At 36.1% G+C, this 24,040-nt stretch overlaps 1 protein-coding gene across 2 annotated transcripts in view; it reads right to left on the reverse strand.

Moving 5' to 3' along the window:
* The window catches only part of COL19A1 (collagen type XIX alpha 1 chain), a 200,276-nt gene that overhangs the window by 18,865 nt on the left and 157,371 nt on the right, over positions 1 to 24,040 (reverse strand). For both annotated transcript variants that reach the window (XM_032185341.1, XM_032185342.1), the window contains exons 32-42: positions 21,068 to 21,109; positions 20,093 to 20,146; positions 19,127 to 19,180; positions 15,145 to 15,198; positions 14,188 to 14,241; positions 11,909 to 11,953; positions 10,137 to 10,187; positions 10,015 to 10,059; positions 9,229 to 9,255; positions 6,581 to 6,634; positions 1,773 to 1,817 (exon numbers count right to left, since the gene is read on the reverse strand). In XM_032185341.1, the coding sequence (XP_032041232.1) occupies positions 1,773 to 1,817; positions 6,581 to 6,634; positions 9,229 to 9,255; positions 10,015 to 10,059; positions 10,137 to 10,187; positions 11,909 to 11,953; positions 14,188 to 14,241; positions 15,145 to 15,198; positions 19,127 to 19,180; positions 20,093 to 20,146; positions 21,068 to 21,109 (525 nt within the window). The remainder of the gene's footprint in view (positions 1 to 1,772; positions 1,818 to 6,580; positions 6,635 to 9,228; positions 9,256 to 10,014; positions 10,060 to 10,136; positions 10,188 to 11,908; positions 11,954 to 14,187; positions 14,242 to 15,144; positions 15,199 to 19,126; positions 19,181 to 20,092; positions 20,147 to 21,067; positions 21,110 to 24,040) is intronic.

A 24,040-nucleotide genomic window follows, 5' to 3' on the forward strand; every position in this document is an offset into this window, starting at 1 on the left:
GACACCATTTAGGCCTTGCATATGGACAGGTGGACAGCACAGTGCTATCCTAATCATGTGTAATTTGAAGAAATTAACAGACCTCTTTGTAGGAACAGAGGATAACTCAGATTGGAAAAGACCACTGGAGGCCATCTAGTCAAAACTTCTGCTGGGTCAGCAATCAGATTGGGCTATTCAGCCCCAGAGAAGAATCTCAACCCACATTCCCTGGAAATATCTTTGGACCAGATTCTCAGATGACTTCTACAAGTGGTGAACCTAACACATCAGCACCTGTGACGACTTCAGGAATGACATGACTAAGGATTCTTTCTGGTGAAAATAGGCAGTTGTGGCAATTCTTGCAAACTCAGTCCAAGTTTCCTTGATAATCCAACTTGGCAAAAAGCCAAAGCTAAAATGAGATATTTATATCCCCAAATGGGGACAAGTGTCCTCTACTAAATCTAGGGAATAATGCTAGCTGAGGGGGACAAATACTCCTCCAGCAGGCTATGTGGATGTAATTCCAAAACTCTTCCTTGACTACTAAAAAATATTGTCTCTCATAAATCTGTTATTTTTTATTAAAACTGCTTAACATAAAATGTTAAAGCAAATAATTTGTTTCAATGGATTTTATTAGAATTAAATGTAAACGATAGAATGCAACTTCATCAGTGACAAAGGGAAGTCATTAAATATTTAACATCCAGCTAAAATAGAAAGCAACAAGATTTGAAACATATCCAGTGGGAAGTACACAGGGAATGAACAATTACGACCAGCCTAACTGGCTGTTGCATTATTGATTCACAGCGTAAAATATATTTCAGAGTAACAAACTTTGAAATTTCTACATGGGCTATAAAGCTCAAAGAAATCCTTCTTTTCTTCCTTTAAATGTGCTCTTTTACCTTGTTTTAGGATAACTTAACCAAATTAAGCTATTTAAGCTGATGCTCTCTCTTGGAAATAACAGTAAAAATACTAAATCAGTGGCTAATGGAGATGGGAGTGCATAGATACAGACTTCTCTTTATTTCATGATACACATTTATAATTTAAAAACAGCTCCTGATTGGTAGCTGCCCATATTTAATAATAAATGTATTTGCATAGAAATTACTCCATGCTGCCTCCTGAAATATGAATATATGTATATTTTTATTAAACTGTGAATGCAATCTAAAGAAAAATAATCTTTATTTCCTTTAGGAACACAAACAGAACAATTATAATTTCAATTTATCATTAGTTACGTTTCCTTTCACCTACAACAAAGCTTCAGGATGACTTTCAGAAACTTCTTGAATACTGTATGTAAATAGCTGACAAAGTATGCCCCTAAAGTAAATGTTTGATTGACTTGATATGCAGATTGTCATGGATTTCAATAAACGTTAATATTTTTCCTTTGTGATAGAAAGATACTCAGAAATTTGTGTATGCCCAGGACCACAGAAAATGACTTTAGAATTTATCTATATTAAGCCGAGTCAATGAGACGAGTCTTCTTTCTTAAGTGATATGAGCATATGCAGCTTCTAATTCAAGCTTTATTATGTATTCACTCCATTTCCTCTAGTTACTTTAATAATAACATGAACCCTCAGTACTATTAAAATTCTAATCCCTTTAGGAAAAACTTGTCACTTTCATACCTGCTTATAAAGCATTAACCAAGAGTTGGCATCCACAAACAGTGAGTAAGATTATAGCTCATCATCTTTCTTGACTTTTTTTCAACTTCTTCTAAAATATGAGTTTTCTTTAATGAATATACGCACCGGTGTCCCTGCTACTCCTGGTGTGCCAGCTGGTCCACGGTCACCCTGAAGGAAAGATAAATATGTGTTTAAATGGTAGCACTCAAAACAGGAGTTTGTTCATGGATTCTGATTAAAACCTGAGGAAGGATTATGCAGTGAACTGAAAATGAGGACAAAAGCCAGGCTCTGCTAAATGCTAATATTTAGCTCTGACATTGACTCATTTTACAGACTTGAACAAGTAACTTAAATCCTTTGTTTAGATTTCCCTGTCATAACTTCCACGCTATCCTTTACACTCTGTTTGAGGCCTTCCTTGAAAAGGGATGGAAAGTCCTGACTTACCTGTAGTTTTCCAAATAATTATCATTTGTGGTCATGACAATGAGCAAAATCAACACAGCATAATTGACTATCCTATCAAGATCTCCATATTTAAGATGTACCTTTTAAAGAAGCTTTTGCCTTCTGCTGCCCAGTCATCCATTTGCTTCAAGTTAACATCCTTGATTTGCTTGTGCCATGGTCTTTTAAGGGGCAAAGTTTCTTCATTTATCATACCAGACACCTTCATCGATGCTTTAAGCTAAGATAATAGATTTTGTGCTGGAGCTGATGATGTGTGGGCACAAATTCATCTTTCTCTTTTGAGAGGACTATAACTCAAAGCAGATGGAGGAAGCTCACCAGTGGTGAAACTCTACAGAAAGATTTGCCCTAACCCACTGCTGTCATGTATCAATCTGTAATACTGCACTCTGCTAGTGTAACATGGGTTAAAAATGCAAGAAAATCGGGATGCATGTTTCTGTAATCATGTCAGGAAAGCCCTGACACAAAGCCAGGTGAACAGGAGAATATTTTCATGAGTTTATGTTACCTGGAGCTGTTTTGCAAAAGCCCTTCCAACATAACTCAGACACGTTCTTTTGTGCAGAAGACCCTGAGGAGACGTTGGGAATTCTGGTTTCTGTATTTAAATCTAATGCTGATTTGTGTCATTCTCATAATTTCATTCCGGTAACACAGTGATGATGCTTCTAATTAGAAGCACTTAACTGCATTACACAAAGCGTAGAGAGATGACAAGTTAACATCTATAAACAGTTTTGAGATCCTCAGATCAAAGGTGCAATGTAGGGAAAAGCATCAATTATAGTTACAATAGTAACAATAGCTTTTCAAAAAAAGTTAAGCAAATTATGCAATACAAGATGGAGAAATGCAGTGCAGGACAGTACCAGACAAATGAATACAAATTCTCTTTTGCTTTTCCCTTTGGGGTTTTCAGACTTCATGACAACAGCAAGGAACATGTTTAAGGTCTTGGCGTGTATTACCTTTGTGACAGAATGGCTGCTGTATTAGAAACCTGACAATGCAGTAACTAATTCTGTGTCAAATAATCTGAATCTGGCTGAGCAGCCAGAGGCTGGCAGCCAGCTTGCATGCATTGGCTGCTGGGAATGACCTCTGCAAACTAGAAGAGAGATCTCTAATTTGCTTATCAGCCCAAAGGGGCGAGTTAATGAAAAGTGCCCTGCCTTGCAGAGTACATTCACTCTGACACACCCACTCATGTAATAAGGCTGATCAGACCAATATCACCAAATCACACCAAACCAGAAGAGACCTTCGTGTCTAGAGGGAGTAGCTTGCTTGCAGGCCACAGTTTGACCTCTCATGCTCAGGAGATTAAGAGAAGTCACTTAAAACAAGTTTCCCCCTCAGCAAGGAATCTAATGTGCACCTTCAGAGTAATCAAGTATTCAGAATACATTTAGCAGGGCATATTGGCTTGAGTAGTGCACTCTGCCCCTGTATTTATTTTGTACCCAGAGCTTATATGGGTGGTTTCATCATATGCTGGCTAGGAGAGTGAAGCTGGAAATTCCCAACACTTCCCCTGCACTTTCTTCCCTTTAAGGAAAAGGAAATTCCTTATTCTTACCCCTCACCCTGACCACATTCAGCGATGTGATGCACAGCTGTAAAACCACAGTGTCTGCACAGTGGAGGAAAGGCAAATTTCACCCTGAGAACACAAAGTTCTTCTGCCAGTTCATGATATTATCACAAAACTTTAGCTGGCATTATCTACAGAAGATAGCATTCTGCTACACAAATGTACCTCGGAGCTCTAAATTACAAACCAGCATGCACTGTACTGTTGGGACTGGCAGGCAGACACTGGGATTGTGTTATTTGCACCAGAAGTGTGGAATTTTGACTAAATTTAGTAAAGGAAAGAATATTTTGGCTTTGGGAAAGGGCCAGGCACTCACTTAGCTTGTTTATACAATCTGCTCCATTGCTTGTTCCCGTTATTTAATTCTTGTCCCCATTTTGTCTCAGTTAGGCCTGTAATACCACCCTGTGTTTGTTCATGCTAAAATTAGATTGTCCTTAATTGCTTGTAAATTGTAGTCTTGCAGAGCAAGAATCATCTCACGTAATTTAAACATCTAGTGTAGACACCTATGGTAGCTTGTTACCCCCCACCTCTCTGCACAAGTATGTACAGTGATATTAAGAGAGAGAAACTTTTCATGTATATGGCTTTTTGATGAAAAACACATTATACTAATTTTTTGTATGAAGTCATTGAAAAACATGTAATTCCTAAAAGATAGGTATTCCAATTGCAAAAACAAACAAACAAAAAAACCAAACAAACCAAAAACACACAACTATTTCTCCATATTGTACTTTGAAGATATTGGCAAAATCAAAGCAAAGCATTTTTACTGACAATAAACTTTTCATTTTTTTTTTTCATTTATCTGGTGATTTTTTTTGTGCTTAGCCACACCTAAAAGTAAATACCAAAATCTTGAAATTTTTAGCATTTCATAACAAACTTTTCTCTAAATTTGTATCAGCCTCCATAACTAACATGTGAAAGGCTGAAACACCAGCAGCTCAAGGTAAAGATCACTTCCCAGCACTAGAAGGTAGACTTGAACTAGAAGAAGGCGCTGGAAACTATGACACAGTTCAGGATGTGCTGGAGTGGCTTCATACAGGCAGGGGAGAGCATCAGAAAAGTAAAACAGAAACAAGGGGCCTTTTTTAAAGTAATGATCAACAGTCTGAGAAGTCAGTTCTAGTCAGTTCTGCCTTTGCCTTCACAACAAACACTGCAGGGAATCGGAATCAGTCTATTTCTACCTCTTCCTCTATTTCTACCCTTTTTTGTATTTTTTTTTACTCACCTGAAATAGTCTTTTTTTTTTTTTTTTTTGTATGAAAGTCTTTCATGCACTAGATCTAGACAAATTCAGGTACAAATTTCTCTTCAGGTCTGTAGCTATGTCATAAGTCTTACAAGACAGACAGACTGTAAGCATAAGATGACTCTCACAAGAGAACAAGAATTAGTGACCATACTTACAAACTTGTTAAACATATTACAGAATCACAGAATTATCTAGGTTGGAAGAGACCTCAAAATCATCGACTCCAACCTCTGACCTAACACTAACAACTCCTCCACTAAACCATAGCACTAAGTTCAACATCTAAACGTCTTTTAAAGACCTCCAGGGATGGTGACTCCACCACTATCCTGGGCAGCTCATTCCAATGCCTCACAACCCTCTCAGTAAAGAAGTTCTTCCTAACATCCAACCTAAAACTCCCCTGGCGCAACTTTAGCCTGTTCCCCCTCGTCCTGTCACCAGGTAAGTGGGAGAATAGACCAATCCCCACCTCACTACAGCCTCCTTTAAGGTACCTGTAGAGAGCAATAAGGTCGTCCCTGAGCCTCCTTTTCTCCAAGCTGAACAATCCCAGCTCCCTCAGCCGCTCCTCGTAGGACTTGTTCTCCAGACCCCTCACCAGCTTCGTCACCCTTCTCTGGACTCGCTCAAGCACCTTGATGTCCTTCTGGTAGTGAGGGGCCCAAAACTAAACACAGTACTTGAGGTGCGGCCTCACCAGAGCCAAGTACAGGGGGACAATTTGGAGCACACTGCAAAGCAGGGCTTGGAAAATCTCCTATATGGCACAAATTCACTACCTTATTTTTATTTTTATTTTTTAACAAAAAGAGGAGAAACAGTTCTCTAAACCCCCTACTCTCCTCATAAGACAATATACATATGGTAAAGCCATGTTTGCTTGAGAAAAACAGAAATTACTGTGTCCTTCTTGTAGTGAGGGGCCCAAAACTGAACACAGTACTCGAGGTGCGGCCTCACCAGAGCCAAGTACAGGGGACAATCACTTCCCTAGGCCTGCTGGCCACACTGCTTCTTATGCAAGCCAGGATGCTGTTGGCCTTCTTGGCCACCTGAGCACACTGCTGGCTCATATTCAGCCGACTATCCATCAATACTCCCAGGTCCTTCTCCGCCTGGCAGCTTTCCAACCACTCATCTCCCAGCCTGTAGCTCTGCTTGGGGTTATTGCGCCCCAGGTGCAAGACTGGCACTTGGCCTTGTTGAACTTCATACAGTTAATTTCTGTAATTAATTAATTGTAAATTAATTATTGTAAGTTAATTTCTGTAATTAATTTCTGTAAAAACAAAAATTAATTTCTGTAATTTCTGTAAATATTAATTTCTATCAAGTTAAGGAAATAAAATACTACATGACCTCCTACACACACATTTCCACTTGTTGAAAATGGAATTTTATGTTGGGTAAGCAAATGATTTAGATCCACATTAAAGCAAAAAAGGAAATGCAGCTAAGTATACAAATCTTTTTCACATAAAAACATTAACTTTCATAGAAAAGAAAATTTAAACAAGATTTTGGACACCATTTAGCTGCAGAGAGTTCCACTAAGAAGTCATGACTTCATTTTTAAAGTCCTACCTTTTCCCCTGGGAGTCCTTCCAGTCCTGGTAATCCCATTGGTCCTGGGTCTCCCTATTTATTTGTTTTTTTTTTAATTAAAAAAGATTGCATGGATTAGAATTTCTGTATTCTACATGACATGTTGAACAGCAAACAACAGCAGAATATTAAACTTGATATTACTAAAATATCCAGTTGTTAGGTGAACAGATTTTGCTATACCATGCTTTATTCATCTGAGAATAAAGCTATTCTCAGAGGCACTGTGCAACTATTTCAACTATCTGTTTTAATTTTGATTAAGAATTTAATCCAGAAGACTCCCCTCCTGTGCTTCTGCAAGCCAAGGTCAGCTCTAAACCACCTTCAGGTGGTAGAGGCACAGAGTGTGAGCATATGCTGTCAGCCATAGAATGAACATCTGAGCAATTCTGTTCAATTTTCCAGTTGCATCACTGTATCAGAGCAGAGCTCCGTTCCCTGCACAAAACTTTCTCTGTAACAAGAGACGCTGTTCCCTGTGCAAGTCTTCAGGTTTTGAAAGAAAAACAGGAAAATGCTGCACTGGAGAAATCAGTTTAACAAGTGGAAAGGCCCTTTAATTCTTTTTCCTATTTTAAAGAAAACTAACATGTAATTTTCCACAGAGATTTGAACTACTGTCAACAATCCCATTATTTCAGCTATCTCAGTTAACCCAAAAGCCACAGCTACAGCAAATTCCTTTTATGGATTTCATGAAGTCTTTGGCAGATTTCACTTTCCACACCCTACTTGGGAGAAGGTGCTTCCTGAGTAGGAAGTGGATGCCAGTATAGGAAGATACATTCAGCTTGTCGGGATTATGATAAAATCACTTTAAAAATATATATATATTTTTGGAAAATCAATTAATCAACTGTTTTAGGAAACTTTCTCAAAACTAAAACTCAGAATGTTTTGCTTTGAGAGTTCAGTTATTCAGTTTTAGGTTTCTGCATTGTCCTTGAGGAGCACAGTTACCACACTGATCACTGATTTATAGATTGAGGTTTATCTGTTTGTGTGTCTGGCTCTCTGTTAACACTTGGCAAGGAGTCAAACATTATCATAGGCCTGCATAGGAGATGATGTGCCTTCATGACAGATGAAGTCTTAGCTAACTTTTCAAAATATTACCTCCTATCACTTTGGGCTCATCTGGGTTAGCCTGATCTAGCTGCGCTTAATTCTGATACTCTTTAAAAAAAATATTTCTCCAATACAGGGTTAATAAAAAATATTTATAATAAAAATATTTTATCCAAATCAGGGTTTCCTGATCTTCATCAAGTAGGCAATTCATCAGCAGATCAGGGTGAGCATAGTCTGACGGTACAGTTTTCTTTCCTAAACTGCTCATTTTCCACCACTATTAGCACCAGAAATCAGCAAATTCTTTGCAGTTCTACCCATTAGCTAACACTTGGTACTTATCCTGATTCAATCATACTGTCTGCTCTGTGACAGAGGTCTGCTGGACACATTTCTACCACTTCGACCATGAAAGTCCATACCTGTTTCACTGCCTTACAACATTATAGTGCTGTAACTATCATTATGTAGTTATGTGATGTTCCTTAGACTTAAAAAGGAGAAATACAAAAATGTAGTGAAATTTTAAAATCTGTGAGAATACCTATCAAATTTTTAAAACAGTATCCATTTAAAATGACATTTGATAGTATCATACTTCTTGAGCTGAACCACTGGTACTCAACTTCTACAAACATTTGTTGGGTAATTTTTACTATCTCCAGTCATCAAGATGCAGTACACTTAAGTTTCAATTTTGCCACCTTCAGCGCTAAGAGCTGCAGTGACAAATCACAATCTAATGATGAATATAGTTTCTCTTTATGAAGGCAGGACATATCATGTCTGTCACTTCAGGGAAAATGTATTCCTAGTCAGGATTTGGATCTACATTCTGCTGGTGGCTAGCCATATGCTAGTCTATGCACCTGCTCAATATTCTTCCAGTAGTTATTCTTCTCCTCGTAATTGGGAAAGAAAGATCACATGAAAAGAACATAATGAAATGCTTACAGGAAAAATACTAAAAAGTTAAGCAGATCTGCTTATTGTGGTTGTTTTTGAATGTCAAACTGCAGAGCTGAAACTTGTAGTGGCTCCCATGATAATCATCATCTTGTTCACTAGGGGCAACGTGATCATACTGCAATTACCTGTCATGTCATTTCTAATGAAAACATCAACTTCTGGTTGCTCCTAGCTAGCATTACATAGAATACTGTCCCTTTGCCATTCCAAATTTAATGTTGAGAACAGTCTTATAGCTCTTAAGTTATCTTCTATCTTTATTTTTTGTATGTCTGCATCAAATAAAAGCTTAATTTCTTGCAGCATGCATACTTTAGTCTTAAACATATGCAGTGGCAGCTCAGCAGAGATGAATCCAGAAGCAGTTGATACTGTGTTCAGTCATTCATTATATTATCACTGCAGAACTAGTCACCAGAAATTGCAAAATTCTCAAGACTGGCAATAAAAAGGACTTCCCCCCCCCAGATGCACTGATTCTGCAGGAGATAAGCTAAAGTACTTAACGGACTTGTCCACCCTTGTGACTGGGATCATGTGTTGAATTACTTGGGGAATCTCTATCATGACTAAAAAGTACATACCACTGTGCCGGGATCTCCTTTTGGACCCTACAAAGGAAATAAGAAGCAGATATACATTTAGAGAATTACACAGTAACGTGGGATTTTTCTGTATAAATGTATTATATACATTGTTAATGCAGTGCAGTTAGAATCAGTACTAAGTCCAGCCCACTCAGCTGGTTAATTGTGTCTTAAAAGAGTAGAACTTGCTAATGACATTTACATGAAAGAGAATCTAAGTAAGTGCAGAGAATCTTGGGCTCCACAGAACCAAAACAAGAATGTCCAAACTGGTATATCTGCACTGTGCAGAGTAGTGCCTGGAAAGACGCCACCTCTGTAGTACTGCCACATTAACTATTTTGCCAGTTGTTCTGCCCTGTAGCTACACGCACTGCATTGGTGACAGAACTGAGATCAGAATTCATGAGTTTCTCACTTCCAGCACAAAATTTGTTATGAGACCATCACTACCTCTAAAGAGTATACTGCATATTTTAAGATATTAAGATACTGTCAGTAAAGAGTCCAATACCAAAGTATGCACCACTGCAGAATTTACTTAGTATTTAGCATAACTTTAGGGTGAAATATTTAAATTGAAATAAACTACTCTCCCAAAATGGGCTAAAATGCTTAAAATCACATACTTCATACTTTACTACACACCAATCATATGCTAGTTGAGTTATCTTTTCTCTTTCACATATAAAATCCAATTCCATGGCATTTGTCAAAACTACATTCAATTAACCTATGTTACTGTCTGAATTATTAGAAATTACATTTCTGTTAAATACTTACTGGAGGTCCTGGTGGACCTGGATAACTTGCGACACTCACACCTCCCTGCAACAGCAAATTTAAAAGTTGAGGTGGACCAAAATTAGGTGTTGATTGAAAAAAAATGCATTATTAAGAAATACCTGGAGTTTATATAAGCTGCTCATTCCATTTCTTTCATTGTAAGGCATACCCTTTAAAACACACACACAAAAAAAAACAATTAAGTGTCACAAATATGAACTATAAAGGCATGCCCTGTTCAAGTCCTGTATCTCAGCAAAGCTGTGGTACCATTTTTGCTCTAGATTAATTTTTCAAAGATTCCAAGCATTTCAGTAAGAACATAAGATGCACACCTATGTAAACATTTTTTTTTTTTTTTTTTTTTTTACATACAACTGTAAATTCTCAGTTTACATTATGTTTTGATATTCTTACATAAAATCTATGAGCGACTGGTCAACTGATACAAGCAAAAGCAGCATTGCACATTTTCTTTTCATGCCTGTTTGAAAATCAATGTTAAATTAAAAATGAGAAAGCAACTAACCTTAAGCTTCAAGTGATTTGAGAACATGAAGGCTTGATCTGTAACTCTAAATTAATACTCAAGCTTGACTGATAAGACAGCGGTGCTCAGAAGTAAACTGATTTATACATAAAAGTCAGTGGCTGAACTGCCAAAATATGTTTGGCCTGATGATTTCCAATGCACAAAAAGTTCAAACTACACAAATTTGTTCAACTTATGAACGGATGAAATTCCTGTTCTGAAGATATTTAGATTATTGAATGTTAACCATTCTTCCTGTATGAATATTTACAAAACATGTATGTAAAAATGACTATACTGAAAACAAACAGCTTTAGGCAGCCTTCTCAACTCAGCCCCCTCCTCCCCACACACAACATGCTTCCAGCACCAATGAACTTGTCTGAGGCTCTAAAATCTTTAAAGATTTAAAGATTTCATGATTTCAAGATGAAAACTCTCATTATGCATAAAAATAATGCAAACAAATATAGTATGTTTTATTTTATTTTTGCTTTTATGCTTATTTTATGTGTAAAACCTGATGGACACAGAAAACTACTGCTGCAATACAAAGTCACAGATCTAGCTAGTTATTCTGTCATTACTATGTACACCTTGTATCCTGGCAATGTCCTTCTCATTGCTATCCTTATACCAAATTTCTGAGATTCTGAGTATGTCCTTACTTAAAACGAGCTGCTGCTCTAGAGAATTTCCTGAGATGTGGATTGAATTTTGAGAACTGTTAAGCAAGGACTGAAAAACATACAGTCCTCTAAGCGAGATTGATTTGGCTCTAAGGTTAAATTTGGGGCAGAAGAAAATTAATTTTTGCAGAGCAGGCTAAAAAAGGCTGCAGGTGAAGTAGGCAGGGATCATTAGGATGGGGCTAGATTTTAGAACAAAAGCTCTCCCCTGATTATGGTTAGGGATGGCATTTCCAAGGCTGTTGTTAGCGTTAGGAATTTTAAGGTGCTGCAGTTATTACTTCTCCAGAACTAATATTGTGCTAGGGACTATTCCGGTTAATTTAAAGTCCAATGAGCTCCATGGACTTCCCTAGGTTACGTGACCAGAGTTCCCTGATCTCAGGTAACTAAAGTGTCTAAACAAACCTTTTTGTCCAAGGTTATTAAAGTAACTCATTTGCCCAAATTTCTAGGATGGCTTTAGTGACCTGAACTTACTCAGTGATGAATCACAAGGAAAAAGAAAAAAAAAAGGAATACAGAACTATTTTGCAAGAAGACTTCACTGCCTTCCTGCATTACAAGTATGTATTACAGAGACAGTCAATTATTGATATATGACATTGCATTTTACTCATAGGTATATCATTCCTGGCATACCATTCAAAATGCTAACAAAATGTCTTACCGGTGGTCCAGGTGGTCCAGGCTTCCCAGGAGAACCTTCACTACCCTAGCACAGTGAGAGGTATAAAACTCATTTAATATAACTGTTGTTCTAATCTATTCCATACCCAAACTACGATGACCATAATGACAATAAACAAGAGATACAGTCAATAGGAATACATGTAGGTAGTATCAAGAATGAACTATCCTGAACATCTCCTACTAAAGCTTTAGGCAAGTTATTAAACATTACTTTATACCAGCTTGTATTTTGTTAGTTACTTGATGCTTTATGTGTAGTAACTTCCATATGGCAAAATAGTGATAGTAGGGTTGTGAAATGCTCCATATTTACCAGCAGGCAGAAGAAGGAAAAAACACTTGTTAATAAAAAAATCTAATCAGTTGGCAGATAGAAGTTAATATTCATTTTATGTTTTGTAAATTATTTTGCTAAAATCAATCCTCAGTTTGTTCATTCACAGGTAAATCAAGATGACCTAGTTTCAGAAGTTCAGTTTATTCAGGAACATAGTGGGTAAGAAAAAATCTTTATTAAGAGTTATAATGAATATCTTCTTGGTTTTTACTGTAAAATAGTTATCTGTGGATTCTTGTAGCTGTAGTCTGTACTGCTGACATGCACTAAATTGCTCATATTAAGAAAAAAAAAAAAAAGTTTCTTAGTTTTACCCTAGTGAGCGCTTTGAGCATTATAGATGTGCAAAGGTTTAAATGTCAAATTTCCCAAGCAAGATCTTTTCAAAATCTCATCATTAAGATTCAGTTAAAAATTCTCTATAATTTGGAACAGGTCTGCCAGAATTTTTTACTCACTTCATTGAATTTTAATAAACATACTTCATTGAGAAACCTAGGCTGCATATTTAAAATTATTAAGGTGGGAAAAGTCAAGCTGAGCGTACAACAATACTAATTAACCAACCAGAAATATATCAATATTTAATTACTATTATATTAAGATAATTTCCAAATAGTCCTGCTAAGTGTTAGAAATGTTAAGCTCCAGATCGGAGAATTTAGAGTATTTCACAAAACGAGAAAAACGCTCTTTTTTAGAAAGATGATCACTTTTTAGATGTGGTCCCCAGATAAAAGAAGGAGGAGGAAAGTACTCTGGCTGTTGTTCAGCTCATTACTCTTCAGTGATCTGACTTCTGCCCTTTTTGACCACACTATTTAAGAAGAACTGGCTTTCTCATTCTCACTTGATAGTAAGAGGCCAGCTTCCCCTGATCTTTCTGATGCATAATGTAAAGAGCAGCTACAATTAGGCCTTAATCAAGGATAGAGATGTGCACGCCTTAAGCAGCTGGCCTAACCCTGCATTCTCAGACTCTTTTTTCAGTACTTTGGAATTGTAAACAAGGAACTAACAAAAACTTGTTTTTAACAATGGGTTACTTAAAAAGGAAATTAGTTTGGTAAATTATTTCTATTATGGTCAGGAAGAAGATGGTTCTCAACTCATTTTTATACTGAAGTCACTTCACAGTTTTACAAAATAATGTTTCTTTTTCTTAGTCATACCAGAGTCAAGGTTTTGTAGAGTATTAGCAGGATCACAGACTGATGTGGCAGCACTGTGCCTGGAAAAGTCCAAGCCAAAGCTGAAAAAAAACCTCCAAAAAAGCATATTCATGTAAAATAAATAATAAAAAAAATTATCTCCAAAAGTATTTTGCAAACTCAGTTTGTCTTCTGTATTTGGCTGATCTGAAGTGCCCAAGAAATGAATTTGACATCTTCGTTTTAATGGAAACTATCAAGAACCTCATAAAAAATTGATTAAAAAAACAGTGCTATAACAGCCTAAATTAATTATAAAGGAAGTTTATATACTTTTGCAGAATACATATACTGGATAACTTTCCGTATTCACAAACCACTTTTAGAGTATGCAATTACTTTTGACTAAAATACTGGAAAAAGAATGAGAAGCAGAGCAAGTAGCTAGTCATACACTATTTCACAAAGGTATTTTTACTTTCTTAATTTTATATAATATGTCATACTCAGAGAACATTGTCTGCATCTTACATGTACCACAGGGCTAGGCTTCAAAATACAAGCCCATCTTCATGGCATTGTTTGGGGAAAGCACTTAAGACACAAATAAAAAATTATTTGAAAATATATGTCAAGTTCACGTTTACATTCTATGTTAAAAACAACAAGAAAAGAAAAAACAAAACAACAACAGAAGCCAAAGCGTAAGAAAGTAAAGGGATTACACAGCCTGTGCAGATCTCTACGAAAACTAAAAAGAAGGTATACCTTTTCGCCTTTTGATCCAGCAGGACCAGGATGCCCAGGTCTTCCTGTGGCTCCCTGCACAACAAACACAGTATTGGTTAATACCAGTTAAGAAACAACTAAACACTGTAATTTGCATTGCAGCCTAGCTTTTAAAACTTGCACCTTTTGAAGGTCACTTAAACCTAATTACTCTTCTCCTTCAGGTTTAAATGTTTCTTTTCTGTCTGATACAACAGCTGTGTCCTACTGATAAGCCCTGTGAAGGGTAAAACTTGTGTTTGTGGTTGTATTTTCACCTTGTGCAGACTAAATGCGCTGACCTTAACCAGAATCTCTTGATACTGCTAAGAATCATGCTTCACTGCTAAAATGGCAATTTACATATTTCACATTAAGCTTCCTAAATGTGTTATTTCTAAAAGAAGGGAAGCATTAGTATTGTCAACAACCTTTGAACAAAGAATGACACTAATATTTCCTCATAGAAAATAAAATTTTAAAAAAGCCCAAGTTTTCACAGTACTACCATTTTTTTTTCAGTGACTTTAAATATTGTTAGTTTATTCCCATACTTTGTAATTACTTGGTTTCAGAATTTAATGTTTTCATAACGCCTGGTTAGAAATATTTTTAGATTGTTATTACTAACATTATTACAGTAACTGGAGTATAAATACATAATTAACTCCAAGTTTGCCCATCGTACATATTTTAACCTCAAAGAGTCTCTAGTAAGGCCAAAACACCAAAAGCATTTAAGTTACATCAACTCTGAGGCCAGACAATGATAATATTTTCAGAAATATCAACTCACAACATAGCTTATTCTTTTAGAGCCACTGTGGGTAAGATTTTATTGTTACTCTCCTAAAAGCTACAAAGAGGCACAAGAAAGTAAGAATAAGAAGTTTTGCTAGATAATCCCATCAAGCTTTGCAGAGAAAGGTTAGACCATAGAAGACAGAACACACTTACAGACGGTCCACTGGGTCCTGGCACACCAGGCAGTCCAGGAACACCTTGAAGGCCCTGAAAATTAAAAAGAGCATATGCCTGTTGCTTCTCCCATGTACACTTACAGTCTCAAAAACTACTTACATTTAGCACATCCATCAGTATTATAACAATACCAAAGCACACTTTCATATTTTAGGAATAAAAATGATATACCTGTAGTTGAGAGATTATTACTGAACAAAGTTAGAGGCAACTTACTGCTTGACTCAAACACAAAATTCATCCTTCAGCATTTTCCATTGTTAGCTTATATCCTCCAGATCTCCTGGTCTTAATTGTGCAAACAAGAACAGTCTGTCTGGCTTTTCCTTACAGATTAATTTTCTATTACTAAAAAAATGTACTCAGACTTCTCAATGGTACCTCATACTATCAACAGGGCGGAAGGGAAGACTGACGAGACTCTCATGAAGTTCATCAAGAAGTGCCAAGTATTGCACCTGGGGAGCAACAACCTCAGGTACCAGGACATGTTGGGGGCCATCCAGCTGGAAGACAGTTCCGCAAGAAAGGACCAGGGAGTCCTGGTGGACACCAAGTTGACCACAAGGCAGCAATGTGCACTTGCAGCCAAGAAAGGTAATGGTATACTTGGCTTCATTAGGCAAGGTAATGCCAGCAGGTCAAGGGAGGTGATCCTTCCCCTCTACTCAGTGTTGCTGAAACTGCACCTGGAGTGCTGTGTCCACTGCTGCACCCACCAGGTACAGGAGAGACCTGGAGATATTGGAAAGAGTCCAATGTAGGGCCATCAAGATGATCTAGGGACTGGAGCACCTCTCCTATGAGGAGAGGCTGGGAGAGCTGGGACTGTTCAGCCTGGAGAAGAGGCTGAGGGGATATCTTATCTATGTCTATAAATACCTTAAGTAAGGCTACAAAGAGGATGGAGACAGACTTTTTTCACTGGTGCCCAGTGCCAGGACAAGAGACAGTGGGAAGAAACTGGAACACAGGAGTTTCCCTCTGAACACTAAGAAACACTTTATTGTGTGGTTAACTGAGCACTGGCACAGATTGCCCAGAGAGATCATGGAGTCCTTGGGAGATTATGAAGATCTCCCTACTTGGAGATCTTCAAAAGCCATCTCAACATGGTTCTGGGCAGCCTGCCAGGTGTCCCTGCTTGAGCAGTGGGGTTGGACAATATGACCTCCAGAGGTCCCTTCCCTCCTCAGAAATTCTGGGATTCTGGGATCTAAATGCAATGATGCTTTTTTGTTGTTGTTGCTTTGAGAACAAAACATGGTATTTTTCATAGTATTTATTGACCTGCTTTCCTATTTTTATTTTATTCAACTGACTGAAAACTGATAGATTCTGGTATCCATTTACTAAATATACAGGCATGTAACTTATTACAGCAAATACAGGTAGGTTTTGAGATAAGTCTGCACATCACTGAACTCTTTCCTCTGCCCCACCAGACTTAGTCAGATGAAATTTTAGGCATGTAACAACCATATATCTAATCTACATATAATATATATATATATAGTTTTATATATACATAATTATAAAACAAATACCAACAAATAATAATATATATATAATGAATATATACTATATAATATAAACTATATAATATAAACTATATATTATAATATAAAGCATATAAATAATATACATTATATGTATGTGTAATGAATAATAAATATAAAAATAATATTAAACATATTATAATGTATAACAACAGTATATATTTAAGCTAAATGCTCTTGATTCCCTCTGTAGTCAATGAATGCCCCACCCAACAGTGATTAATTTTATCTGAATTGGGTGCCTATCCTCTGAAAACAGGAATCACCTCAGAAAAGGCATGTTTCTCCTGTTAAATACAGTGTTACAGAAGGTATTGTGGAGTGGGTAGTGCAGAAAACCAAAGAGGTCAGGAGCCCTGAAAGGGCTCTGAGCGAGGGTCTGAAGGAAAAGCTTCAGATAGAAATAAATCAAGAAAGATTTGGAGGTGGAGAGAGAAATTGATTTCCTTTTTTTTGAGGACATTGATCTACTTCTGTAGCTTTTCAGCAATCCAACGGATAATGTGTTCTCTGCTCATTTTGAATTATTTTACTCTTATAGCACAGTCACCCAGAAAATTATTATGAAACCAAAGGAACATTTTCTGTAATTCTTATTGCTAATATTAGAAAAACCCTTCCCTGAAAAAAAATAAATGCTTTAAAAAGGAAATTGATTCTAAATAAAGTAATTGTTGAACTTTTATCATGGGCCACAATAAAATTTCAGCTGCTATAAATACTGAAATCAGTTGAAGAAAATGAAACTTGAGGAACTGCCCTTCCTTTCTAGTCCAGAGAGAAAAGACTAACAAACAAACCTGTACTGAAGTGCTAAGCATGGCACCATTTTTACTACACAATATTAGATTATCACCATATGAACTGCTGACAGGATTCCATTCAAATCTTTTATCATGATGTTTCATTTGATGAAACAGTTTTGGTTTATTAATATTATGTTAGAGAGCTAAGCTTCACAGAAAAATTAAAGGGCTATCCAAAAGCATACTGACATTCATGAGTGTATCACTATTTCTTTTGAAGAACTTCAGGCTGGGATTTGAATCTCTTCTCATTTTGATACTCACCAAATCATAAAAATCAAAGTAAATGCACTATTTTGTACTTTGTAACTTTGTAATAATGTTACTTTGAAACTTTAAATCTTTGTAATATCTTCTATATATTTTTCTGAAAATAAATTCACTTGCACCCTCATACCATACTAATCAAAAGACATTGAACATTGAACAACACTGAAAATATCAGAGTTAAGGAACCTAACCAGCTATCAAACAGTGAAAAAGCAGAGCACAGTACCCTACTGAATCAATAAAAAGAAAAATTAGAATTAACTTATTCTGGAGTTCTTTTAAAAAAATGGTTACACTTATAATCTTACCTTAATTGCCTCTAATCTCTCTTTTGATTCTCCATAGTTAAATAGTGTCAGAATTATTTTAACTTTTTTTTTTTTGTTAATGCCTCAGACTGCTAGGGTTGAATTGTAGAGATATGCTATAGGTCATGCAAATGAAAGATGTATTACTTTCTCATTACAGCTCATGTGTTTTAAAATACTATTTAGTAACATATAAGTATCAAATGCTTAACTGGTATCAGTTAAGTATTTTGGGATTTCAGAGTGGTCGTCAAATATTTCTTAGAAGACAACTTATTTTACCTCCTTCAGTTGGCTACAGGCACTGAGAAAATTATTTATTTACTCAGATTCATCTGCTTAAAAGCTTTTGATTTGGTTATTTATTTATTTATTTATTTTCCCCAGAGATTACTCTTGAGCTGTTAACTGCAAATAGTTCAATCTAAAATGAAAGCAATAGCAGCTATTTTGGATTCAGCACCATAAGTTATGTGCCTTTTTTCTTCCCGTAATGACATAAAAATAACTCTAAAAATCCAGTATGTGACGCAAAATACTGTACATATTTTAAATTCAGTCTCCAAATATTTTCTGATTTCCACTTAATAGTAATTGCTGTTATTACTGTTCCCATCACAGTATTTGCCTAATGGAATAATTTTTAAAGTGAATGCTAAATAGGAACTAACACAATGAAAGCAAATACTTTATAAAATATGAAGTATTTTCTGAAAATATTTAGCATTTACCTTTTTATTGCTCTATTGTTAAAAAATAGCATTTAAATAAATTTGAGACTTTAAAATATACAAATGAGAAAAAAACTCACACAAATATGAAATAGATTTTACTTAATTCCATAATAGTGTTTAATCTTGTTGAAAGTTTGCAGACAAGGGCTATTTATTGTGACACACAACTATCTAATCAGTTTTAAAGAATGTAATATTATTCTATACACATCATTCTTAGCCTAGATCTTTATTAAGGTTCAGGTCAGAAAGTAATTGTTACAGAAAAGAATTAATTTTACCTCATCGCCCTTCTCTCCAGCAAGTCCAGGAAATCCACGTTCACCTTTGCTTCCCTATGAAAACATAACATTCAAACAAGTAGTTTCTATTAGTTAACAATGAATTTCATGCTATGGAGGGCATTTTATGACCCACATTTAATAGCATGAAGCCCTTACAGCAAAAGTGCCTAAAATAAATAAATAAATAAAAATAAATAAATAAATAAATAAATAAATAAAAAGAGCTCTACTCTAAAAAAAAATAAAATAATAAAATACTATCTATAAGTTTTAAAATGTGCCTCCCATTGAGATGAACGGAAAAGACTGTTTTTAGCTAATAGGTGAAGTAGCCTAAAAGACTGATGGAGATAGTCTCATCTTATGAATACCAAAGAGCTCGTCCACATGGAGAAAGTATACTAGGTATCCTTTCACGTAATTACTTTCAAGTAATTTCAAGTAATTAGGTTCTACTATTGTAGAAATCTATACACAAGACCATATGGCATTTGATCTGATTACAGTAAAGCATAACTTTGATTGACCTCAGTGAAACTTCAAGTCCCAGTGGAACTACTGAGTTAGTCCCACAGGGAACAATTTGCAAAGCCACAGAAGATCCAGTTGTTACATGCTAGAGGGATATAGGGGAAGTTTCTTTCTTCACTGCAGGATTCCTGCATGAATAAATTACTTAAAATAAGCCTATAGATGGCAATGCACAACTGGATAATTAAATGTGATCTAGGCTTAACTGACACAAGATACAAAAGAGCTATACTGGCTTGGGACTCAATTCCCAAGCTGTTTAGCTTACTTTCCAGAGAGGAATGGTGCACTAACATAGGAAGAGGACTGAACTGTGAAAATAGTTGGAGCTTTTAAGCTTCTCGGATGCTACAGGAATAGGGCTCAGACAGAGAAGTCTTTTATTTTTAACAAGCAACAAAGCAACGTAAAGTACTGTCTTCAAAAACTTACCTTTGGCCCCTCTCTACCAGGGATGCCTGGAGGACCTCTTGTGCCAGGATCACCCTAAGGAACAAACACAAAGTGAAACGACAAATAAGCATTTTTATGACAGGGCAGAAGATTTGATCTATGCAACCACACATGTTGGTTTACCTTCCTGCCTTTATCACCATCCCTACTGGACAAGTCTGTCGTTCATTCTCATGCTCACTGATTCAGGTACACTAATTTAGTCATTTTTGCAAAAAAGATTACGTTAGTAATAGAAGCTTAGTTTTAATAGTTAAATTAATACTAAATTTTCTAACAAAATTTGGAAGAAATAAGGAAAAAAAGAAGGCATGGTATATATTATTAAAATACATTTTAAAATAAAGTAAGACAGATATAGTCTTGGTAAAATAATATCTGAATGTAGAATTTGAGTTAAATTATTTCCAAAGCTCCTTGGTGAGACCACAGAGTTGCAACAAAAGGAAATCAAGTTTATAGGAGGTAACATATAATTAATTGATTGTTACTGGTAATTGTTATCTTTCCAACCTCAACCCATTTTATGAGATAGTGACACTATTTCTTTCAAAAAGAGATAGTACAACATTGTCAGAAATTGAAAATGAGGTGTTCTACTATTATTTTTATAACTGAAAGAGGATAAATATAGACTGGATATAAGTAACTTTTTGATAACGAGGGTAGTGAGGCACTGGAACAGGCTGCCCAGAGTTGTGGCTGCCTCATCACTGGAACTGTTCAAAATCGGGTTGGATGGGGCTTTGAGCAACCTGATCTAGTGAAAGATTTCCCAGCCCACAGCAAGGAGGTTGGAACTAGATGATCTTTAAGTGTCAACTTAAGCTGACACTTAAAAATCAAGTTTCACTTGAAAGATCATTTAAAGATCAAGACACTTAAAGATCAGATTTCCCACGCAAACCATGCTATGATTCTGTGGTTCGTTCTATAACATCTGAAAATGTTTACCTTCAATATAGCACCCATGTCTCCCACTAGTGGCAGTGCAATCTGAAATTTTAAAAGGCAACTGCAGTTAATATTTTATTCGACACTACTGATTCTAATAGATACTCATGTTTTCAAAAGTTTATATGGCTGCATAGATAGCTGATTACATACACGTTGGCTGAAATATTTTTCTATGAAAACTCCAAATAAAAATCAGAGATTCAACATGTTTTTTAAATGTTAAATATCACTCTTGACCCAATCTAGCAATGTAATTCTTTGTTACAGCTTGAACAAAATTGACATGACAACAGTGTAACTCCAGAACATAGTAAATTCCGATTTCAAATAGTAATACATACAGTGTTGTTCTTGTAGCATACCAGCAACACATCATCCTTATTGGAAATTCTCACAGCCTATTCTCACCTGATTATTTTTGATGTTTTCCTTCTGTTTTCTCCTGGGCTTTGACTCTACTGTGAACTGCAGTCTGAATTGTGGAAATGCCAAAGCTAACTTCAATAAATTATCTCAGATACTGGAAATAATCCAGCTTCAGAAACATGTGCAACACATGTAGTATTTTGTCCTGCATTTAAACATTAAGAATTAATGCAAAACTCTGTTTTGCCACAGCCAAATTGCTACCAATACTAAAGCCAACCCATTTAAAGTTCAATTAATAGGCTAACACTATGCTGCAATATATCTGCATCCTCAGATTTCCAAGTGTTGTCATTAAACTTACATTTAAAGACTCCCCATAAAATCTGATCGAGCTGATTATCATCAGTTTCACTCACAAATAGACTTCAATTCCCAATGCTTATTTCCTTCTGCACTTGCTGAAGTAAAAATAGCCCTGGGCATACAATAAAATTAGACACATGAGAACCTTGGTACTGTTTTTTTTCAGTGTGTTTCAATAATTTCCACCTTCTACAAGAAAAATACAATGTAAGCACTTTTGTAGCATATTAGAACTGCTGGTTGGTTGTTGGTTGATAGCAATGGGTGTCAAACCCATTTCAAGAGAAGCACTGTAAATAGACTCACTTCTAAGTGTAATCATGAATAGACCATTTACAGTGTCACCTTTAAAAGCATGCTGAGAAGTTTTCTAATTCCCGTATTTTAGCTGCTGTACAATTTTAAGACATAGAGCTGTACAATTTTAAGACAGGGTCCTACCATCCAGCTGCCGGGGCACACCACGTATGAGAGTAAGTCTACTGCGTTTGTGCCATGCAGTTCATCTGCTCTGCACGAGAAACTAATCCAGTCTAACTGCACACACACTGCGAAGTCACAACTACTTACACTGAATTCTGCATAAGTGTATGACATATACCGGGCTTTTAAAACTGTTAAGATGGCTTTTATTTTCCAGCCTCCTGCTTGCTATATCTTCCTTTAAATATGTTCTCTCCAAAGAGAAGAATATTTCAAGAGAGCAAAAGGCAGTAACTCCCCTGATAGTGAGTTTTAGCATTCAGATCTGTCTGTTTAGAGGTGGCATCAGATTTTTTATTTACATTTAGTTTGCAGTGCACTGGGCCTTCCAGAATCTGCTCTATTTATGGATTTTATTTTTCTTATTAAGGACTTTATTATCAACTGTCTCAAGTTTCATCTTACTGACTTCAAACTGTCTCTGAATTTTAGATTTTGATTCTATCTTCAAAGAGCTAGCAATCTTTCCCAGACCAGTTATGGAGTTTGTATCTACTTGTCCAAATAAAATTAAAACACTGAAATGAACTGGGCATGGGAGAGACCTCTCTTTCTGAGTTTGACAAGATCTGATAGACACTGATACCATATTTTTTTGATAAGCCTTAGCTATATGGCAGTTACTTCAAGAGCATTTTTTTGCTTGCTTATAAAAACATCATGAGGATAGTCTCAAAGTTTGAAGCCAGCCAAGATACATAGCAGCACTGTTTCCCTGTCTTTCCCAAGAAAGTTAACCTTCCAGAAATGGGAAAATGATTTATTCCATGCCAGGTTCTTATCAAAATAATGCTTGCATTCTTGTATTCATATCATTCTTATCATTAGTATTTAGAATTAATTAGGAAAATAATTCATATCTTTATAGCAATAAAGCTTTTTTTCAATTGACCTATTATACTCTAGTCCCCCTCCTATTCACCTTTTATGATGTATGCTTTCTGATCTCTTCATTCCTCAAAAGCCTCATTTTTATTAAATGATTAAATAGTAGACTTGACTCACCTTTTGAATAATTGCATTTAAAGTGCATTTTTCTTGGTTTTATGTCCATTGCTAACCAAAAATCATTTATATATCAATCTTTCTGACTCTATGACTTAAGTTCTATCTTCATGCTCAATGCTAGTGAGAGATCTGCTTTTATTCAATGATCTTAGTCCTTTGTGGAGCTATTGATACTGTCAAATGTCTCCTAATGCACTGTAACATTTGCTGCTGTAGTCATGACTTAAATGAGGCAAATGGTCCAGTCACATAGACAGAACTCTATCATGCAACCGGAAAAGGTTTGCTGCATTGACTGATGATAACATGGGAGCAACCTAATGGAATCACCATCCTAATCCCTGATGATCAACGACAAATACATGCCAGCTAGTTCCCCGTCTCTTTTTCCGAGAAAGCTGACTATTCTTTCTGATATGAAATCTTTGTGTGACTTTGGGGTTAGTTTATTCCTTGATTTGCTCCTTGCTGTCAGTCCCCAGGTATACTTATGGACTGCTGTGCACCTGTACCACTACATGTTTAACTGCAAGCACTGTTAATTTTATTGCCTAATACATTCCTGCAGCAGCTATGGAGCATTTCTAAGCTCTTCACAGACTGTCAGTAGTCTGCAGACCAGTTTGGAAATCCCTGCCTTACATGTACATTTGTGTTGCTGGACACCTGGAAATTTAAATCACTCAAAAGACATGAAGCAAGTCTCTGCATCTGAGGAATATGTATAATGGTCAGGTATTTGTAGAA

The sequence above is a fragment of the Aythya fuligula genome, chromosome 3, assembly GCF_009819795.1.
Source record: "Aythya fuligula isolate bAytFul2 chromosome 3, bAytFul2.pri, whole genome shotgun sequence".
NCBI lineage: Eukaryota > Metazoa > Chordata > Aves > Anseriformes > Anatidae > Aythya > Aythya fuligula.